Source organism: Rhinolophus sinicus, chromosome 16 (assembly GCF_057876585.1).
Source record: "Rhinolophus sinicus isolate RSI-liver-muscle chromosome 16, RSI-T2T, whole genome shotgun sequence".
NCBI classification, from domain to species: Eukaryota; Metazoa; Chordata; class Mammalia; order Chiroptera; family Rhinolophidae; genus Rhinolophus; species Rhinolophus sinicus.
This window is the reverse complement of record NC_142516.1, coordinates 12,319,528-12,338,636: the sequence shown is the minus strand read 5'-3', so window position 1 is coordinate 12,338,636 and position 19,109 is coordinate 12,319,528. Positions and strand designations below refer to the sequence as shown.

The 19,109-nt window shown below is 40.7% G+C and overlaps 1 protein-coding gene across 4 annotated transcripts in view; it reads left to right on the top strand.

Moving 5' to 3' along the window:
- CNTRL (centriolin) overlaps window positions 1-19,109 on the top strand; it is a 77,925-nt gene that overhangs the window by 44,798 nt on the left and 14,018 nt on the right. For all 4 annotated transcript variants that reach the window (XM_019731215.3, XM_019731213.3, XM_019731216.3 and 1 more), the window contains 16 exons: window positions 896-1,041; window positions 1,637-1,844; window positions 2,291-2,470; window positions 4,389-4,568; window positions 5,319-5,435; window positions 5,728-5,887; window positions 6,343-6,491; window positions 8,096-8,285; window positions 9,321-9,634; window positions 11,454-11,659; window positions 13,571-13,763; window positions 15,966-16,096; window positions 16,239-16,379; window positions 16,484-16,610; window positions 17,484-17,648; window positions 18,387-18,546. In XM_019731215.3, coding sequence (XP_019586774.3) covers window positions 896-1,041; window positions 1,637-1,844; window positions 2,291-2,470; window positions 4,389-4,568; window positions 5,319-5,435; window positions 5,728-5,887; window positions 6,343-6,491; window positions 8,096-8,285; window positions 9,321-9,634; window positions 11,454-11,659; window positions 13,571-13,763; window positions 15,966-16,096; window positions 16,239-16,379; window positions 16,484-16,610; window positions 17,484-17,648; window positions 18,387-18,546 — 2,767 coding nt within the window. The remainder of the gene's footprint in view (window positions 1-895; window positions 1,042-1,636; window positions 1,845-2,290; window positions 2,471-4,388; window positions 4,569-5,318; window positions 5,436-5,727; window positions 5,888-6,342; window positions 6,492-8,095; window positions 8,286-9,320; window positions 9,635-11,453; window positions 11,660-13,570; window positions 13,764-15,965; window positions 16,097-16,238; window positions 16,380-16,483; window positions 16,611-17,483; window positions 17,649-18,386; window positions 18,547-19,109) is intronic.

Here is a 19,109-nt window from a genome sequence, read left to right as displayed (position 1 = left end):
TTTTTCAGTTGACTGGCAGATGGATCTGAGTATGAGAAAATGTTTTTTTCTTTTAACTTTGAATTCTGGACAGTCTCAAGCATATACAAAAATAGAATTCTCATGTATAGACCATACCATCCACCTTCAACAAGTACGGCCAATCTTATTTCATCTATAAAGCCCTCCACACCCTGTCCCTCCCACCTATTCACACACTGAATTATTTTGAAGTAAATCTGAAACGTTTTATTCTGTCTATAAATACTGTACTATTTATTGTATGTATCTCAAAAAAAATAAGGGCTTAAAAAAGCATAAGCATGGATACCATTGTTATACCTAAAATAATTCTCTAATATCAAACACCTTATCAGTATTCACATTTTTCAAATTATCTCATCAATTTTTATAAGTGTTTTTTTGGCATCAGGATCCAAATAAGGTACACACATCACATTTGGTTTACTTGATTCTTAAGGCTCTTGCAGTCTATAGGTTTTCTCTCTTTTTTCACTGTTACATGTTAAAGAAAAACCAGATATTTGTCCTGTAGAGTTTTCTGTATTCTAGATTTTGCTGTTTGCATCCCCATAGTATTAATTTTGTCATATATGGAGGCTTATTTAGATTCAAGTTAGTTAGATTTTGCTTCAAAGACATAAGACATTCATAGGCAGTGTTCATAGGTACTTCCTTTTCCATCACATCAGGAGACATCATAATGCCTGGTTGTGTCTTTTGTGACTTTAGATTGATCATATATATTGTCAGCCCAAGTGGAAAGGGTTTTAAAAAAATTGGTAAAGGAGCTGAATAAAACTATCATATGATAAGTAATACAGGCTGTGTATGTGGGTGTATTTTTAAATTTGGTTTTGGTAACTTTGACTACCTCATTTTATCCTTTCCATAGGATGACAATAACCTGTTAAAACAGCAACTTAAAGATTTCCAGAATCACTTTAACAATGTGGTTGATGGTTTGATTCGTCCAGAAGACATGGCAACTCGTGTGGATGAGCTACGGAGAAAACTGAAGTCAGGAGCTGGGGAAATGAGGTGATGGAAAATGAAAACCTCCAAGTATACAAAGTATACAGTGGGCCGAGTTATGAGGGTCAATGATGAACTCACCTTTCCAAGTACTGTGAATGGACGGTGTGTTTGTAAGGTTTCCCCTTATCATGTTTCCATGATTGAGACATAAGATTGTGGGATTCAAATTGTCTGTCTGATTTCTTTTTACATTTTAAATCTTTTATACTTTTTGGTATTATTTAATTTAAAAAAACATAAAGGTTTTAAGAATATCTCTTTCTTGAAAGTTCATTGCATATGGTCAGGAAGTAGAGCCACATTATGCATTTTAAATAGAAAACAAATATGGAAAAAAAAACGGAGGCTAATTGAAATATATGAAATGGACATTTATTCTTTGAGTAAACATTGTTAGCCTGTTCAGAGCCTGTGCTTTCAGTGACAGCAGACATTTGATAAAACAATAGTTTGTACTTAGGAGATGCTCAGTAAGTTGCTATGGACTGACACTAGACCCATTCCACCAACTCTTTTTACTTCTAATGTTACCAGCATGTTTGTACCCAGCATCAGAATAAAATGTCACATTTATACCATCTTTTGTCCCCCTTACCAGAGTCCATAGTCCTTCAGATGTCTTAGGGAAAAGTCTTGCTGATTTGCAGAAACAATTCAATGAAATTCTTGCATGCTCCCAGTGGGAAAAAGAGGAAGCACAAGTGAGAGAGAGAAAACTGCAAGAAGAAATGGCTCTGCAACAGGAGAAACTGGCAAACGGACAAGAAGAGTTCAGACGGGCCTGTGAGAGAGCGCTTGAAGCAAGAGTAAGAAAAGGGCAAGAGGTAGTGGAGGGGAGTGTTTGGCAAACACTCACGTTTTCAGCAAATTACAGTGTTTTCTCCTCATGTAAATACAGTATAAATGTTATTTTTCACTCTTAACAAGTCATGCGGGGTGTGACTAAAACTCAGCCCTGAATATGGCTTCTGATGGCAAAGTCAGGCTTCCTTGTAACAGTGTTTTCTTTGTCCTGGAAGCAAGAGAGTATAGTATGGTGCCAGAATCTGATTTTTCTTGATGTAATTATTTTAATGAGACAAACATTAAAATGGATCCTAGAGAGTATTCAAGAGAAAACCATTCTGGGTACTCATACTAAATTTCCTTACACTCTTTAGTAAAATGAGATATAACACTCTAAAAAGTTTTTATTTTGCTTAAAAACATATTTTGCTTAAAAATCAACTTTGAAACTCCCGTTTCCTTACAGATTAATTTTGATAAGAGGCAACATGAAGCAAGAATCCAGCAGTTGGAGCATGAAATTCACTATTTGCAAGAAAATCTAAAAAGTATGGAGGAAATCCAAGGCCTTACAGATCTGCAACTTCAGGAAGCTGATGAAGAGAAGGAGAGAATTCTGGCTCAACTCCAAGAGTTAGAGAAAAAGGTGGGAAGACTAGGAAAGCGAGACACAGGCGTTCCTCCTGCCCCCAGCGATCAGGCCAGCTGAGAAGGGGTGTGATGCACAGTCACCTCTGGTTGCATTGCTGGCCCAGAGGTGAACCTGAGCTGAGAAAAACCTGGATGCTTGTCATCAAATCAAGGGTGCCGTGATGCAAACAAGAGAATTGGGAATGTAAGAGTGACTTGAGAGCCAGTTAGGTGGTACTTAAATGCCATTGGGATGAGTTTGCCTCCTTTGAAACTCCTTGCCCAATTGGACACATCGTGGGAAATTACTTTAAATTCCTCATCTTCCTTTCTAACATCCTGGCCTCTCTGAACTTCTCCATCCCATCTCCACCATCTACTCCCATTGTCACACCTTAGACCTGGTCCAATTTAGAAATCGTGCCTACCACCTCTGAAATCACAAACTGGTGTCCCACTCTGATTGTAACCTCTTATCTTCCCAGCACCCCCGACTCTGATGATTTTTCAAACTTATTGAGAATTCCAGTGCGTTAGCACCGCCTTTTCTGTCTGTTAAGCCTTCCTGTCTTTATTTTCCTCCTTACTCAAATTCCATGGTCTACCGCTATAGCCATTTTTGCAAATATCCTTAAATCCCTTGCCCTTTTCTCTTGTCTTACTTCCCTGACAGAACTACAGCTATCTGCTTTCTTTGGGCTTGCACATGCTAAGTATTCCTAGAGGAAAAAAATCACCCTTCCAGGCATAGTGGCATCACTATAAACTCTTGGTTACCAACCTCAAATGGGCAACTTTACCCTTTTCTCTAGTAAGCTCATTCTCCCATATGCTTCTTTGTGTCGTACCCTCTCCCTTCTCCCAACTACCCTCTCCTTTCTCACACCTACCCTCTCCTTTCTCACACCTACCCTCTCCTTTCTCACACCTACCCTCTCCTTTCTCACACCTACCCTCTCTATGATCCCAGCCTCAGTGGATGACTTGCTTCATACTTCACTGAGAACCCATAAGTCCCCCAACTCTCACTGAGTTCGCCTCCAAAATATATCTGGAATATATATTCTTTTTCAATGCCCCCACCCTAACTCCAGCCATCATCTCTCTCCTGGACCACTGCTATGGCCACTTCCACTCATGACCTTGCTCCACAGAGCAGCCAACATGTTCTTTCAGAAACATGAATTGCTTCTTGTCAGTTCCATCTCTGTCTCCCTCCCCACTCTAGTAGCATCCTTATTTTAAGGCTAAAGATCAAGATTCTTAAGCCCGTGAGGCCCTGCATGATTGCCTCTGTTTAGCTCTCTCTCCTTTTCTTACCATGTTTCTTCTTTCAGTTCATCAAATATGCCAAGTTCTGTGTTCCCTCCTGGTCTTCCCACATGCCATTCCCTCCTGGACCAAGTTCCCCCACTGTTCTTCTCCCTGACTGCCCCCTTGACACCAGTCTGGGTCTCTCCCCTGCTCATCTCTCAAATGGTACCCTGTTCAGTCCAATCACAATCTTAGTTATACATTTATTTGAGTATTTGTTTAAATTAATATCTGCTTCTCCTTCGCTCCTTGAGGGCAGCAGCCAAGTCTGTTTTGTTTACCACCATACGCCTATTGCCTGACTCAGTGTTTCCAAGTGGCTGGTCCATCACTTGGTGATGGTGCCAAGAAATGTTTTTCCAATGAATGAATGAATTTATGATCGTTAAGATTCTTGACCAAGAAGACTGATTTCATTTCAAGTTTAATATACAATTTTGAGATGATTTTATTTATTCATTCTCTTAGTATTTGTCGAGCTCCTACTATGTGCAGGTATTACTGTAGACATGAGGCGTGGAGCAATGGACAGAGTCCCTGCCCTCCCTCACGGGAGCTTACATTTTAATTTGTTGCTACCAAATGATTCATCTGTTTAATTAATGTTTCTTTTATTTTAGAAGAAACTTGAAGATGCCAAATCTCAGGAGCAGTTTCTTAGTTTAGATAAAGAATTAAAGAAACTAAAGAAAGCTGTGGCCGCCTCTGATAAGGTAGCCACAGCTGAGCTCACCATTGCTAAAGACCAGCTGAAGTCCCTTCATGGAACTGTCATGAAGATTAACCAGGAGCGAGCAGAGGTGAGTCTACACGTACAGAGCAAGTTTCCACCAGAGCTGCTGCTGTCAAAAAACATAGCAACTTGTGTCACTGATCTATTGTGATAGACTTTGGCTATTTTTTTAAACCACTAGAAAGTTGTCTGTTTCCCTTCAGACCTGAAGATTGTATTTCCCCCACCACAGCCTTGCCATATATCCTGCACTGTATTGAGTCCTGAAAGGAACCATCGAATGAAACGTACCATCCCTACCTCAGAGTGTAGGGATCTGCTTAGGGAGGTGGTTCAGGACACACCTGAACAAAGGTCTTAAAGGCTTGCCGTATAATCATTCTGAACTCGGACTTTTCATCTTGTGCAGTCACGTGATTAACATTCACTAATAGGGCTATTGTAACTCCTGACTGAGACAGTGTCTCTTACAGTCTTTATAGGATGCAAATGCTAATGCGATTAAGGCAATAGCTCATAGGAGAGAAAAGTCTAATGGTGCGAGTCCAGAGAGACACCAGTTGTAGAAGACTATAGAACAGTGAAGAAGGAATTAGCCCTTGCTCTTTCTGATGCAGCACCCTGCCCACTTGGCCCCATAGAGGGGTGGCGCAGGCTGCCTACAGGAAAAGGTGGGACTTGGCGCCATGTGTATGTGGGGTAGCCAGGCAAGTGCTCTGATGAAAGCAGAGGAATCAACCTGGGAGGAAGAAAGAAATGAAGAGGACAACCTGGGATGGCAGTGGTGCCTTTCTCATACCTCTCTCTGTCCCAGTAGGAGTTGCAGGAAACGGAGAGGTTCAGCAAAAAGGCCGCACAAGCCGCCAGGGATCTGATGCGAGCAGAGGCGGAGATCGAACTCCTGCAGAATCTCCTCAGGGACAAAGAGGAGCAGGTCAGTGCGGATACCTGAGACCTCCTCCTTACTGGGTCCTTATCAGTTCCTAAAAGACTGATCACTGTAGGTATCAAGGTGACATCTCAAAGAATTTGGAAGTGCAATCACTAGTCCGTACTTTACCCTCTACTATGTACCAGGTACAGTGCAGTGTGATTATAAGGCGTAGTATGGTTTCCTCATTAGTAAAGTGTAAATAAAAATTATAGACTTATAATTGAGTGGCAAGGATGAGTACATGTGGGAAAGACTATTCATTGGTAACCTTGTGTGTGTGATTTCTCAATAGTTTCGAGTTGAGATGGAGAAAGTAGATGTGGGCAGCAGAGGAGCAAACTCACAGGTTCTAGAAATCGAGAAACTGAATGAGACAATGGAGAGACAAAGGACAGAGATCACAAGGCTGCGGAATTTACTAGACCTCACGGGGGCTGGTAAAGTATTGGCTGGTAAGTATTGGGCTTTGTTTTTGGTAGTGGTTTTGTAGTTCTAAAATCAAATCTTGTGTGTGTTTGACCGTTAACAAATTTATATAACGGTTACAGTTCAGTTCCATGTTTGATCATTAGCTTAATAAAAGAATTTAAAAAACATTTTACATACGTACAGTATGAAGGGACTTGATTACAAAGAGACAAGAGATTTATTTTTGTCTTTTCAAAAGAAATAATGTTTACAAATCTGTTTCTTTTCTTTCTCTGGCTTCCTGTATAAGTGAACAACAGAAAGACATATCTGTCCTCTTTAAGTGTAAGCAAAATCTCATTACCAAAGCGCAGGCTGAAAGTCAGCTTTGAGGAACTGACAAAAGTCATGGACTGTCATGGAATCAATTTTGTATTTTGAGAGAGAAAGGAAGTAGATGATTTTATAGCCAGCTTCATACACTGGCTTTCCTTTACAGATAACAAAGGAAGCTTTGAAAACATTTTGGAAGAAATTGCCGAACTTCGACGTGAAGTTTCTTACCAGAATGATTACATCAGCAGTGTGGCAGATCCCTTCAAAAGACGAGGCTATTGGTACTTTATGCCACCACCATCGTCATCAAAAGTAGGAAGGCTCTGGTGTTGGGAGTATATACTGAATTTTCTTGAAGAAAGTGTGACAATGTTCCCTTCTCCAAATTTGTGAACGAGTGTCAAGAACAATATATGTAGGCTAAGCCATGCCTTGAACTTTTTAAGTGTTTTTAATATTTGAGATGATAATAGGGCCTTCGCAAGGAATGTAGCAATTGCCCATTTATGCGTAGGTGGTACATTGTGGGGCCCCTGAATGAGGATCCTGTGAGGGGATGAGATGACTTGAGCCCAGAGAGCCTGTTGAAAATGGGTATAGAATTGTGCAGATGCTCAGACAGAAAAATAGGCACCTGGATTTCATTTCATTTTAACAAACATTCATTCAGTGCTTACTGAAACCTACCTAGGTCAAGGACTAGGCAGGGGAGGGGCGCCATGATGGATGATACAGCCCCTGCTCTCAAAGAGCTCATGGGCTGTCAGGGAAAATCGGCGCACTAATGTAATCACAAAACAGTGACGTGATGTGACAGCAGACTGACCTGTGTGCGCTAGCTGCCGGGGTTCATCTTGTGGGGAAGTGCAGGAAGGAAGGCTTCACAAGCAGGTTTGTGAAGTCAATACTTAGCATCCCGGAAGGGATGGGCTTTTAGGAGGGAGGGAACAGCTCGTGTAGAAGAGGAGAGTTGGTTTAGCCAATGGCTTGTAGCCTGTGGGGCTGGAGGGTTGGATGGGAACAGGGAAAGGTGAAGCTGGAAAAGTAGATTGGGTCATGCTTTTTTAAAAAGGGCCTCAAAGATCCGTTGCAGTCCTTAGGAAACTGAGGTTGTGTGTAATGTGATCAGAGCTGTAGTTTAGGAAGAATAATTGGGCTGAGTATGGAGGCGAGACTGGTGGTGGAGAACTCTGCGTGGGGCTGTTTGAACTCATTCAGGTGAAGGACAGGAGCCAGAGCGGGAGCAGAGGAGATGGCATGGAGGGGCATTCAGGACACAGAGTGATCAGAGCTTGGGGCCTGAGTGTGGGAAGGGAGCAGAGGACTGTAAGTGACACTCATCCACAGCAGAGCAGCTGGGTGACATCCCACTAGAATCAGCTGACATGCAGCAGCCAGGGAGCAGCAGCTCTGACACGCTGGGATCCCAGCGCGTGTAGACTTAGAACCTCAAAGAGCGGAATCTGAGATTCTTCCCCCAGAAACCTAAAGGAAGCCAACATCGTTGGCACAACCAGGCTGGAGGTAGAAGCCATGTGGGTGAGAGAAGGGGAGGGAGAGTAGCAGAGTAGAGCTTTAAAGCCCTGTCAAGCTCCCAGGGCATCAGGACACTTACAGCCCCAGAGGCCCTTGAAAGTTCACTACTGTCCTTTGCCTCCGTCGCTGGGCCATCAAGGACAATGCAAAAGAAGAGAAACCACTAGGAAAGATCGATACTGGAGAAGAGAGGCTGACACCCATGCATCTTACATGACCATGTAATCACGTCTCACTTCTGTCTGTGAAAAGTGAGAATTACAATATATGAAGTAAAACCAGTTGTTTCTCAACTTTGCTACATCTCTAGATGTTGACATTCTTCAAAATCAGCCGTTTCATTTGTAATGGATAGTCTGCTCTGTTGTCATTTATTTTAGGTTTCCAGCCACAGTTCCCAGGCCACCAAGGACTCTGGTGTTGGCCTAAAGTACACAGCCTCCACTCCTATTAGGAAACCACAGCCTGAGCGGCAGGATGGGAAAGAAGGCAGTGGGCCTCCACCTGCCTCGGGATACTGGGTGTATTCTCCCATCAGGAGTGGGTTACATAAATCATTCTCAAATAGAGGTAGGTTAAATCACATAAGGAAACTTGCTGTTCTCATGCCCATTTAATAACCTTTTCGTGGTTTCCTGAAATCGCTACGACACAGTCCCAACTCCTTAGCTTGCTCTGCGAGGCCCTCTGTGCTTTGGTCTTGGCCAGTGACCTTGTCCTCTTGTCTCACCTCCCAGCACTCTCCCACATATCAGCCATACCCAACAACATGCCAGCTTCCTCAGACCTCAATGTCCTTTTTCTTCCTTCCTCTCCCAAACCTATTTCTACTCATCCAGGTCCTCAAACAACAGCTTTGAGGAGCCTTCCTCCACCCTGCCTCCCCCTGGCAAACTGAGCAGCTTCTTAGCCTGTGCTCCTGGAGTATGGCAGCTTACACCCTTGAATCATGGCATTGATTGGCTCGACTAAAAAGAAGTGTTAGAGGTCTGGCTTCTAAAGCTCTGTGTGGAAGAGTCAGACCTGGAGTATCTCCTAGCTCTTTCACTAAGTAGCTGTGTAATCCTAGGCAAATTAGTTAGCTGCTCTGAAATTGTTAATCTATAAAATGGGACTACCACCATCTGAGAATTTGTTCATTCAGGAACTATTTATTGAGTGCCTGCTGTGTGCTAGGTTCTGTCATCAGTAACAAATAGTTCCTGTTTGTAGGGGAGATAGGAAGTAAACCAGCACCTTGGAGAGTGCTGTGTGTCATGACGGAGATAAATGCTGAGAGCTGTGGGATCTCATAGCACATCTCTGCTGATTTTTTATGTAGCGTAAAGCAGGTTTCCAAATGGTTGCTGAATGAATGAGTGAATGAGTGAATGAATACAGAATAAAACAAACCAACAGCTAGGCATAATAAAAACTCAACGATCAGCCACTGAAAATATTTTGAATCCCTATTTTGACCTGCTTTTCAAAACTGCCTTTGAAATCTTTTTATAGAATTTTATTGTGCCATTTCTGATATCTTGGTCTAAATGCTACTGTTTTCTGCTAAACGTGTTTACCTAGTAAGCCTTGGAGGTAAAACACTCTCTGTTTATTTCTTTCAAGATGCAGACAGTGGAGGAGATAGCCAGGAAGAGAGCGAGCTGGATGAGCAGGAGGCCATCCCATTTGTGCCTCCTCCTGGTTACATGCTGTACACCGTGTTTCCTGATGGTTCTCCCGTGCCCCAGGGCATGGCCCTGTACGCACCACCTCCTCCCCTGCCCAACAATAGCCAGCCTCTCACCCCTGGCACTGTCGTTTATGGCCCACCTCCTGCTGGTGCCCCCATCGTGTATGGACCTCCTCCCCCCAACTTCTCCGTCCCCTTCATCCCTATGGGTGCGCTGCACTGCAATGTCCCGGAGCATCATAACTTAGTAAGTGGGAAGACGGGAGGCCCCTGTGCTCACTGCGTCTGTGCGGGACTGAAAAGCTTATGTCCTTAAAGAGTCGACCTTCTCATGAATGGGTTAGATCCCAAAAGTCTGTTTGTAAGGCTGATGTTTAGAACTGAGTAAGCATTCTCATATAAAATACTGTCCTGGGCAGGAGTTAGGATACCAGACCAGTCTACAAACCTGGTTTAACTATTTTATAACAAAAATGCTTTCCGTCCAGCAAGTAACCATTTTTAGAAAGTTTATTATATACTTTTCTACTGACAAGCACTATATTAATGTGTATGTATAAGTATATTTATATACTAGTGCCTGTACTTACACACACATATGCATATATGTGTATACACACATATATGTGCTTGTACATACACAGGTATGAGCCGCATATAGCAAGGTTTTGATAGGGATCACCTCTGGGTGGTGAGATTTATTGATTCTTTCTTTCTCTTCATTGTTTTTAACTGTATACACAACTTTATATTCTGTGTTTCCCACTTAATGTTATGAGCATTTCCCCATGGTTTTACATCTGTTTTTTAACAGTATGATTGCACGACATTTCTTTATTTATAGGCACTGTAGTTGACTTAACTGGGTGTAAATTGTTACTGTATTTTATATTCTTTTCCTAGGTTAGATTCCAAAAGATGATTACTTTATAATCATTAGCTTACTTCATAACTTTTTAGTTCTAAAGAAATCAAATGTATTACAAGCTCCTCCTTCAAACTCAAGACACCTGGAGCTCTGTATCTTTTTCATTTTCTTATTAGCAGATTGAGAAGACGGTAAAGGACTAGGACACCTGGGTGCCAGCCACCAGCCCCCTTTTAATAGGTCAGACTGATTTCCAGGGGACTGCATATATTTACATACCGTTTCCCCAAAAATAAGACCTAGCTGGACAATCAGCTCTGATGCATCTTTTGGAGCAAAAAGTAATATAAGACTCAGCCTTATTTTACTATAATGCAAGACTGGGTCTTATATAATATAATGTAAGCCCAGGTCTTATATGACGTGACGTGACGTGACGTGACGTGACGTGACATACCGGGTCTAATATAATATAATATAATGTAATATATAATACTGGGTCTTATATTCATTTTTGCTCCAAAAGACGCATTAGAGCTGATTGTCCGGCTAGGTCTTATTGTCGGGAAAACACAGTAGTTAATAATGATAGTCATTCACATTATCTTGCAGTTTTTCAGTCCTCATTAAATTTATAGCAATTCTATTGGTTCAGCATTTGATGATCTCTTAAGCTGGTTTTTATCTCCAACAGTAACCAGCTGTTTCTGTAGTTTCCCAGGTGCACTTTCATACCTCCCAATATTTGCACATTATTTCTTCAGCTTAGGTCTTTTCCATTTTATTTACTATTCAAAACCCAGGCAAAGCGCCTCTACTTGTGGGCAGCCTTCTCAGATCCCTCCTCTCCCACGTGCTCGGAGCAGAGAGAGACCTCTCTGTGTATCTCTTCTGCTAGACGCTGAACTCTGGAGGCAGAGATTATCCACAAGAGGTACTTGGTGAAAATGTATCAACCGTAGTTGGATTGACAGAAAAGTTAAAAGCTTTATTAGTCTACTAATTTCATGTATAGTATTCAATAATATGTGAAAAAAAATGGCTCAACTTAATTTTACTTTTTATATTGAAGCTTTAAAAGCTACCACCATTTTCAGGTCAGATATACATACCACTTTAACCACAGTTAATTGCAGGAAAGAGGGAAAACACTGTGTGATGTTTCAGTATTGCATTGTTTTTTTTCCCCTCTGTTCAGGAGAATGAAGTTTCTAGATTAGAAGACATAATGCAGCATTTAAAATCAAAGAAACAGGAGAAGTGGACGAGAGCATCCAAGCGGCAATCTGAGAAAGAAATGGAACAACTGCATCACAATATTGATGATCTTTTGCAAGAGAAGAAAGACTTAGAGTATGAAATAGAAGAATTACATAGAACCATCGAGAAACATCAACAGCGAAAGTAATTGTTGTTAGCTATTTTATTTTTATAATTCAGATGAATATAGTACTTGTTCATTAAGGTAACCTAAGTCAGTGTTGTCCAATAGAATTTTCTGTGATCTTAAAAATGTTCTAATCTGTACTGTCCAAAACAATAGCGGCTACTTAGCACATAAATGTGGCTAAACTGAGAAAAAGAATTTAATTTAATAACCACGTGGTGATTACCATATTGGACAGTATAATCCCTAAATTCTCTTAGCCAATAATCCAGTTCAGCTCTTCTTGTAGTCTCTCCTGGAGAATGGCACAACTATCCCTCCTCTCCAGTTACCTGGCTAAAAGCATGCCAGCTAGCCTCCAAGTCTTCCTGACTCTGTACCGACAGAGCTTCAAACTGGTCCCCTTCTTTCATCTCCACTGGCTTTTCATCAGTCTCATCCCCGGTCATCGCAGTAGCTTCCACACTAGCCTTCCTTGTCTAGTCTCTTTCTCTCTCTACCTCGACATGGCTGTAAGTCTCACTGTGCCACTCTCCCATGTGACTCTGTCCCGTCAGAATATACACCCCCTCCAGGATCTGAACTCTGCCCGTCTTTTTTATCCTTCTCTCCCACGCACAGTGTTTGTTCTGGCCTTACTGACTTTGCTCTGATTTCCCCAGACACCACGTTTTCTTCTGCCTCCCCACCTTTACACATATTGTCCTCTACCTAAAATGTCTTTCCTACCCCCCTGCCTAACTCCAACCTGTCTTTCCAGATGAAGGTCAGGGATCCCGTTACACAAAGTCTTTCTCATCTCAGGCTCCCCCAGTTTGGGATTGACAGCCTTGGGCTTAGTACTGTTTATCCCCTGCTGTAAGGAGCCTCCCCTGAGCCACAGTACCTGGTGTGGGATCTGTTAAGGAATCAGTCTCTGCTGAGTGAGCCACTTAGGTAGAAGCTCATCTTCTGCAGTCTTCGATGAATTATGACAGTTGCCCAGTTTTTGTCATTTAAGTCGGGCTCGCCCAAGCACCAGAGTTGGGGGGGAGACCTGTGGAGGACACGGGTGAGTGAGATATGGTCTCTGCCTTCTAATAGACCTGGCAGGAAAAGCAAGGACCACACCAACAGAAGATTTGGACTAGATGTTTGAAGGTTTGGGGGACGGTTAGATCTATTATTTTTGTAGGTGTATGTGTATGTTGAGGGGTGTTTTTTTTAAGGAGGATGGTAGGGCAGTGGAATAACTACTTCTTTTCCCAGATATGAAAGTATAATAAAGTATCATTTTAAGGAATTTGGTAACACAAAAATGTTCAAAGAAAAAGTAAAAATCATCTCTATGCCTTCATTTAAAGAGAATATATCAATGCATTTATTTTCATGTTTTTCTGTTACAGGTAGTCCGGTTTTCAAATAATTTTGACATGATAGCCTTGAGTTACCAAATCCTGTGTCATGCGTTTTGATTTTTCAGCTATCATCACCATAATTTTACTCTAGGAAAACAGACAAAATTAGGTGGTCTTTGGAGCAGCTGGGTCTTGAAGGATAGTTTTGAGGGAATAGCTGATTATTGTAGCTGTGGTTTGATTTATTTTTACACCACAGAAGAATAGAAGTATCAACATTGTGTTGATTGAGTGCTAACAAAAAAAATAATCTTTATATTAAGAAGGACAAATGAAGTGCATCATACATCATACATATTATACACTTATTGTCAACAGTATGCCATGTTGAATAAAAAGGTAAACATAAAACTTGAACATAACCAAGTGTAGCTGTCTCTCCTACCCTTTCTCATATAAAGTTAGAAAATCATTGTGCATCTTTTTATCAGTTAGGCTACAAGTAGACACTTGTGTTGTCTACATTTAATTGTCTACATTATATTGTCTACATTTAACATTTCTTAACGTAAGTGTATATAATTTTTTTAGAGACTACATTGATGGAGATGTGGAGAGTCTTATGAATGAACTAGAAATGGAAAAATCACTCAAACATCGTGAAGATATTGTAGATGAAATTGAGTGCATTGAGAAGACCCTTCTGAAACGTCGAGCAGAGCTCAGGGAAGCTGACCGACTGCTGGCGGAAGCTGAGAGTGAACTTTCATGCACAAAAGAGAAAGTATGTTCAGTGGTGGTTTGGGATGAGTCAGCGTGAAGGATTGGAAAGGAAATATGATAAGCGCACAGTTGTCCTAGTCAGACAGCCCGGTTCCAGGCTGGACTCTGCTGTCAAGTAGCTGTAAGAATCTGAGCAAGTCACTTAAGTCCCTAAGTTTTTCTTTCCTCATCCATAAATCCAGGCTAAGAACACCTAGGCTGTTCGGTCTGAATTACATGAAGTAGCCTATTTAAAACTCTTAAAGTCATTAGTGCCTGTCACATGCCACTTCCTTATCTCGTATGAGTCTTTCTAAAAATTGTTTTAGCTTTGATAGCTGTATTTGTTAAATAGGTCAATTCTTATAAAGCAACAATGGACTTGACAGGACTCCTAGTCTTTGTTCTTTTAGTTGACAATATAAAATCAAATTGTTTTTGGTCAGAGATAGTATTCTTGAGACTACAACACAGAAGGAAGTCAGGGAGGAAAAGGCGCTACCTTTTATTGAGCCCCTACTATGGCCACACATTGGCTGTTTTAGAAATACCACTTTATTTAACCTTCCTGGCAACCCTGTAAGATGGTCATTAGCCCAGTTCACAGATTTAGCTCAGAGAGGCTGGTAACTGGCCCAGGATCACACAGTTAAAGTTCTGTTTCACCAAGAGAGCTTTTTTAGTCAGATGAGAATTCCAAGATAAAATCCAGTACTCACATGAAGCACCTCAGGAACTACTATTTTTATACTGTTATTTCAACAGGGATTGATTTAAATGAATAGAAATCTATTACCCAAGAACTGAAATGAAGGCTTTATTAAAGAAATTTTGTGTGTGATGGCTTTAATAAGAATGGAAAAATATCCTCTTCTCTTTTCAGATGATCAGTTCCTTCTTCTATTCCATGTTAGATTACTGTGAGAGAAAATAGATGTAAGCAGGGCTAGAGAAAAATTTATCACTGGTACATAAAAGAAAATTGATGATCCTGGTTGTAGGCAGAGATAGTAAGTGAACTGGGGCTAATAAGCTCTTACCTCTTCATCCTCCCAAAATGACTCAAGGAGGCAGCTTGAGCTTGCTAAGGAGGAAGAGGGAGGGAGGAAGTGCTGCATTTTGTAAGGAATGTGCCAGACATGTTAAAACCTGACATAGAAGGAGATTAAAAAAAACTATTAATACTTTGGAACTGTGGCATTCTGGAATGTGTAATGAGTTTTGTCCAATGCTTTGCTGATGAAACTGACAGAAACCAGCCTTCTGAAATGGAAAGAAGTGAAGAAATATCTAGCTCTTCGGGAGCTTGCCAGCCCTTTTGTATCCACATGGGATATTTGATAGACTAGTTTAACATACAGGTGCCTCTGACTTTAGTGCAACTGCAAAACTTGAGTTTTTTAGCTGAAGGTGAGTCACTGCCCAAGCAAGCGCCAACCAAACTCTATTTTTAGACCTTTGATGACATTGTTTTAAGCCTCTTGTTTTAGACAGAAAAAGAAACCAAGTTAATAAGTAAAAAAAAATTACTGTTTTTGCCAAATCTTGTATAGGAATATTTTTGAGATACTTCAAAAGTATTTAATATTTGTGTTTCTCAGCCACAATTAAATCATCTTGAGATGAAAGAGGTTTTACTTAACGTGATAAATATCTAGAGTACAGCTAGAATCTCTGTTTGGAGGGAATATTGGTAAAATCACTTCACTGCCATTTAATTGGGTAGATATTTTTAATTGAAAAAAAATAACGTATAACAATATTACTGATTATTTTTTAAATAGTATCATACAGGCCCACCACCCTCAAATGATTATTTTATTTTTGGGTAGCCTTTCTGTCTTTGTTGACACAGATAGTTTTACACAGTTGCTCTTACAGTGCTTATATCAGTTTAAATTTATCTTTTTTCAGTCAACATAATATCATTAACATTCTCCCATGTTGCTACATCCTATTTTAAAGGCTACGCAGTATTCCATTATGTTGACGCATTACCACTTGCTGACTCTATTATTTGTCCTCTTATATTATTTCAGTATACAGTGAGCATTCTTTACTTCTGAATTCTTTTCTGAGAATTGGAGAGTCAAAGTGAATGAGCATTTTTATTAGTACTTCTGTATTGCCTTGTTGTTTTCCGAGAGTTATACCAATCTACTCTACCAATAGTTGTGAGAGAGTATTGTAACTGAACTGCTTTTAAAGACAGTTTCTTTTCTAGACAAAAACTACTGTTGAAAAGTTCACTGATGCCAAGAGAAATTTACTGCAAACCGAGAAAGATGCTGAGGAATTAGAAAGGAGAGCTCAGGAAACTGCTATTAACCTTGTCAAAGCCGACCAGCAGCTCAGGTAGGTGGGATTCCCTCAGCCGTTGATGTACTATTAGGTGAGATGAATGACAAGCTTGGTTCTAAGAGGATGGTAATTGCCTTATGACAAATAATGCATGTAAAGTCTAAGGGTCTGGAGGGAATAATCAGATGTGTTTTAGATTGCTCCAGGCTGACACAAAGGATTTGGAGCAGCACAAAATCGAGCAAGAAGAAATCTTGAAAGAAATAAACAAAGTTGTTGCAGCAAAAGATTCAGACTTCCAGTGTCTAAACAAGAAGAAGGAAATACTGACTGAAGAGTAAGTACAGTGGCCTCTGTAAGGCCTCTAGGGGCTTGTGCTGGAAGACGGCTCTTGGGGTCGAGTCTCCCTTTGGACCTGCTCTAGTCCTGCGTGCTTTGTAGGCTGCAGAAGCTACAAAAAGACATCGAGACCGCGGAACGCAATGAGGATGACCACCTGCAGGTCCTCAAAGAGTCTGAGACCCTCCTGCAGGCCAAGAGAGCGGAGCTGGAGACGCTGAGAAGCCAGGTATGGCAACAGACACCTGCAAAACCAGTTCACGTTGTTTTGAAACCTACATAACGTGTAATACACGCTTGATTGTAGAAAAGACTGGAAAATACAAAATTAAGTATAAAGCATAAATGGGGCTATATATCCACAATATATTATCGAGTAAAGTAAGTAACTCTCAGAACAGAATATACTGAGATCATTTATGTTAAATGTGTTTGCGAACACTTAACTTGTGTTTGTATTTTTAGTCTATACAAAAGTATGAAAGTGGTCATCTAATAAGGGGGCTTGTGAGGATTTTCCATTTTCTTCCTTTTGCATGTCTGTGTTTTCTGCTTTTTTGTAAACATATGTTGCCCTTAAAATTGTAACTAATTTTTAAATTTAAAAAATGAAATTTAAATCCCTGCCTAACTTCCATTGCCATGATAGTTGTCAAATGGAATAAAGTATAGATATGAAAGTTCTTTGAAAAACCATGACCTTAGGGATAATCATTATTATCCTGTTGTTTTCCTGTGATCTGAGTGATTTTATGTACGTGACTCAAGGTCTTTATTAGGCATTTCATGTCTGCACCCCCAGCTTGGCCCTCCTGACTCTTGCAGCTAGGGTAATACCGTGTTTCCCGGAAAATAAGACCTAACCGGAAAATAAGCCCTAGCTTGAGTTTTCAGGATGACGTCCCCTGAACATAAGCCCTAATGCCTCTTTTGGAGCAGAAATTAATATAAAACTCGGTCTTATTTGGGAGGAAACACGGTAGAACTGGGCTAGCTCCTAACTTCTTCCCAGCACCTTTAGCTGGACTGACTATTCTCCATGTCAGCACTGAAGGCTGCATGGCCGTTGCCAAGCTTTGCGTTCTTCCTTTCTGTAATGCAGGTGACAGCTCAGCAGCAGGAGATGGCCGTCCTGGACAGGCGGTTAGGGCATAAGAAGGAGGAGGTGCAGCTGCTCCAGGGAAGCATGGTCCAGGCCAAAGCGGACCTCCAGGAAGCGCTGAGGCTGGGAGAGACTGAAGTAGCTGAGCAGTGCAGTCACATAAGGGTATGTCTTTCAGTGGGTTTTCTTAAGAGTCCTAGGCTAGTGGTAGAGGTTTATTTTGAGATACTTTCATTGGCTTCCCACCAAATGCAAATAATAAATTCCTGACTCTTGACCTCTCCATAACATCGGTTTGGTGATACGTTCTATATCCATGCTGTGGCTGCCATTTGTAGCCCCTTGCCCCCCATAATGTTTTCTGGGTGTGTCCAAGGTTTTCTGTGTCTATGTTGTTATCATACCATCTCTCCTCCAGGAGCCCCTTCTGGAAAATGTCTAGATCCTATCCATATTTCACGGCCCGACCTCACCTTAACAAGACTTCCCTGACTTCCTTTACCCTGGAAGGAGTTTCTCTCTCTTCTGAGTTTGGTAGCTCTGCACGTTTCCTAGGGCATCTGAGCCTTTTCGTGATCATGTTCATGTTCCCGCCTTCCTTCCCCACAAGACCTAAGCCCCTTGAGGGCAGGAGATGTATGTGTATCAGCCTTTTTTCTCTATACCACATTGCCTTGTACATAGGAAATATTGCATATACGTATTAAATAAAGACAGTCTGTTACTTCTGTTACACAGAAATATATTAGTGTAAAATACAGTGCTGTTCTTGACATGAGGCAAAAATGAGCTTGTTTCCAAATTAGAATTTCTGTGAAATCAGACAGTTAATAACCAAACTGATATTAATTTCCATTCATAATTTGGAGGGAGGGTTGACCTTTTTCTTGTTTTTTTGCACAGGAAGTAAAATCTCTTCTGGAAGAATTGAGTTTTCAGAAAGGAGAACTGAATGTACAGATTAGTGAAAAAAAAGCTCAACTTATACTTATAAAGCAGGAAATTGAAAAAGAGGAAGAAAATCTTCAGGTAGTTTTAGGGCAAATGTCGAAATATAAAACTGGTAAGTTTAAAGGAAAATAATCATACAAAGTCTGAGTTTGGAAATGTCTGTATTCTAGGTCACAGAAAAAATACAAATGGTCAAATAGACTTCTTTTAAAGTTTAACCTCATTCCTAACAAGCAAATAAAACCAGATTGTAAAAGGAATATGATCTTTTCTGCCATTCAAATTGATAACGTTTATTTAAAAGCAAAATAATCATATTCGTTGCTGACCAAGGTGCGGTGAGAAAAGTCCTTATAGGCTGTTGATTGAAGTATAAAATTGGAACACTCTCCCAGTGTTTCAAGTATCTTAAAATTCACACCTGTTGAACCATTTAGCCATTTCTGTTACAGTTTTCTAGAGACGGCAAGCATTTGTATGCACGTCATAACAATATTTATTTATTTATTTTAAGAAACGTAAGCTTTTACTTCCTTGTTTCACAAATTAAGCTGGCTTAGTTGGTGATGTGCAGCAATATTTATGACAAAATTTAGAAACGTATGACCAACTTAAAGCTATATTGTTAACACTTAATGACATACAAAAATGCTGATGAAAGTGAAAAAAATAGGT